The sequence below is a fragment of the Penaeus monodon genome, chromosome 15 (genome assembly GCF_015228065.2).
Source record: "Penaeus monodon isolate SGIC_2016 chromosome 15, NSTDA_Pmon_1, whole genome shotgun sequence".
In the NCBI taxonomy this organism is placed as follows: Eukaryota; Metazoa; Arthropoda; class Malacostraca; order Decapoda; family Penaeidae; genus Penaeus; species Penaeus monodon.
Window position 1 is genome coordinate 28,477,041 of NC_051400.1, and position 249 is coordinate 28,477,289.

The 249-nt window shown below is 39.8% G+C and overlaps 1 protein-coding gene across 1 annotated transcript in view; it reads left to right on the forward strand.

The window, feature by feature from the left end:
• The window catches only part of LOC119581910 (cytochrome P450 9e2-like), a gene marked incomplete in the record, with an annotated part of 8,641 nt that overhangs the window by 5,502 nt on the left and 2,890 nt on the right, over positions 1-249 (forward strand). The window contains 1 exon segment of the mRNA XM_037930074.1: positions 143-203. Coding sequence (XP_037786002.1) covers positions 143-203 — 61 coding nt within the window.

The following is a 249-nucleotide window of genomic DNA, read 5'->3' on the forward strand; positions in this document are numbered from 1 at the left end:
AAATATAAGTGTCAAACGCCAGCTACTGAGGAAAAATGGGAAAAAAAGAAAAAATCAAGAATTCAACCTTGCCAGAATCTGGATGAGTTGCCAAGTCTTCCTTTCCTGAGCGCGATTAACCTTTCCATTTCTCTCTTCACAGAAACCCTTCGCATGTACCCACCGGGGCTTTTCCTGGAGCGGAAGTGTATAAAGGAATACAAGTAAGACCTTTTCAAAATACAGAATACAAATCTCAATTTTTTGCAG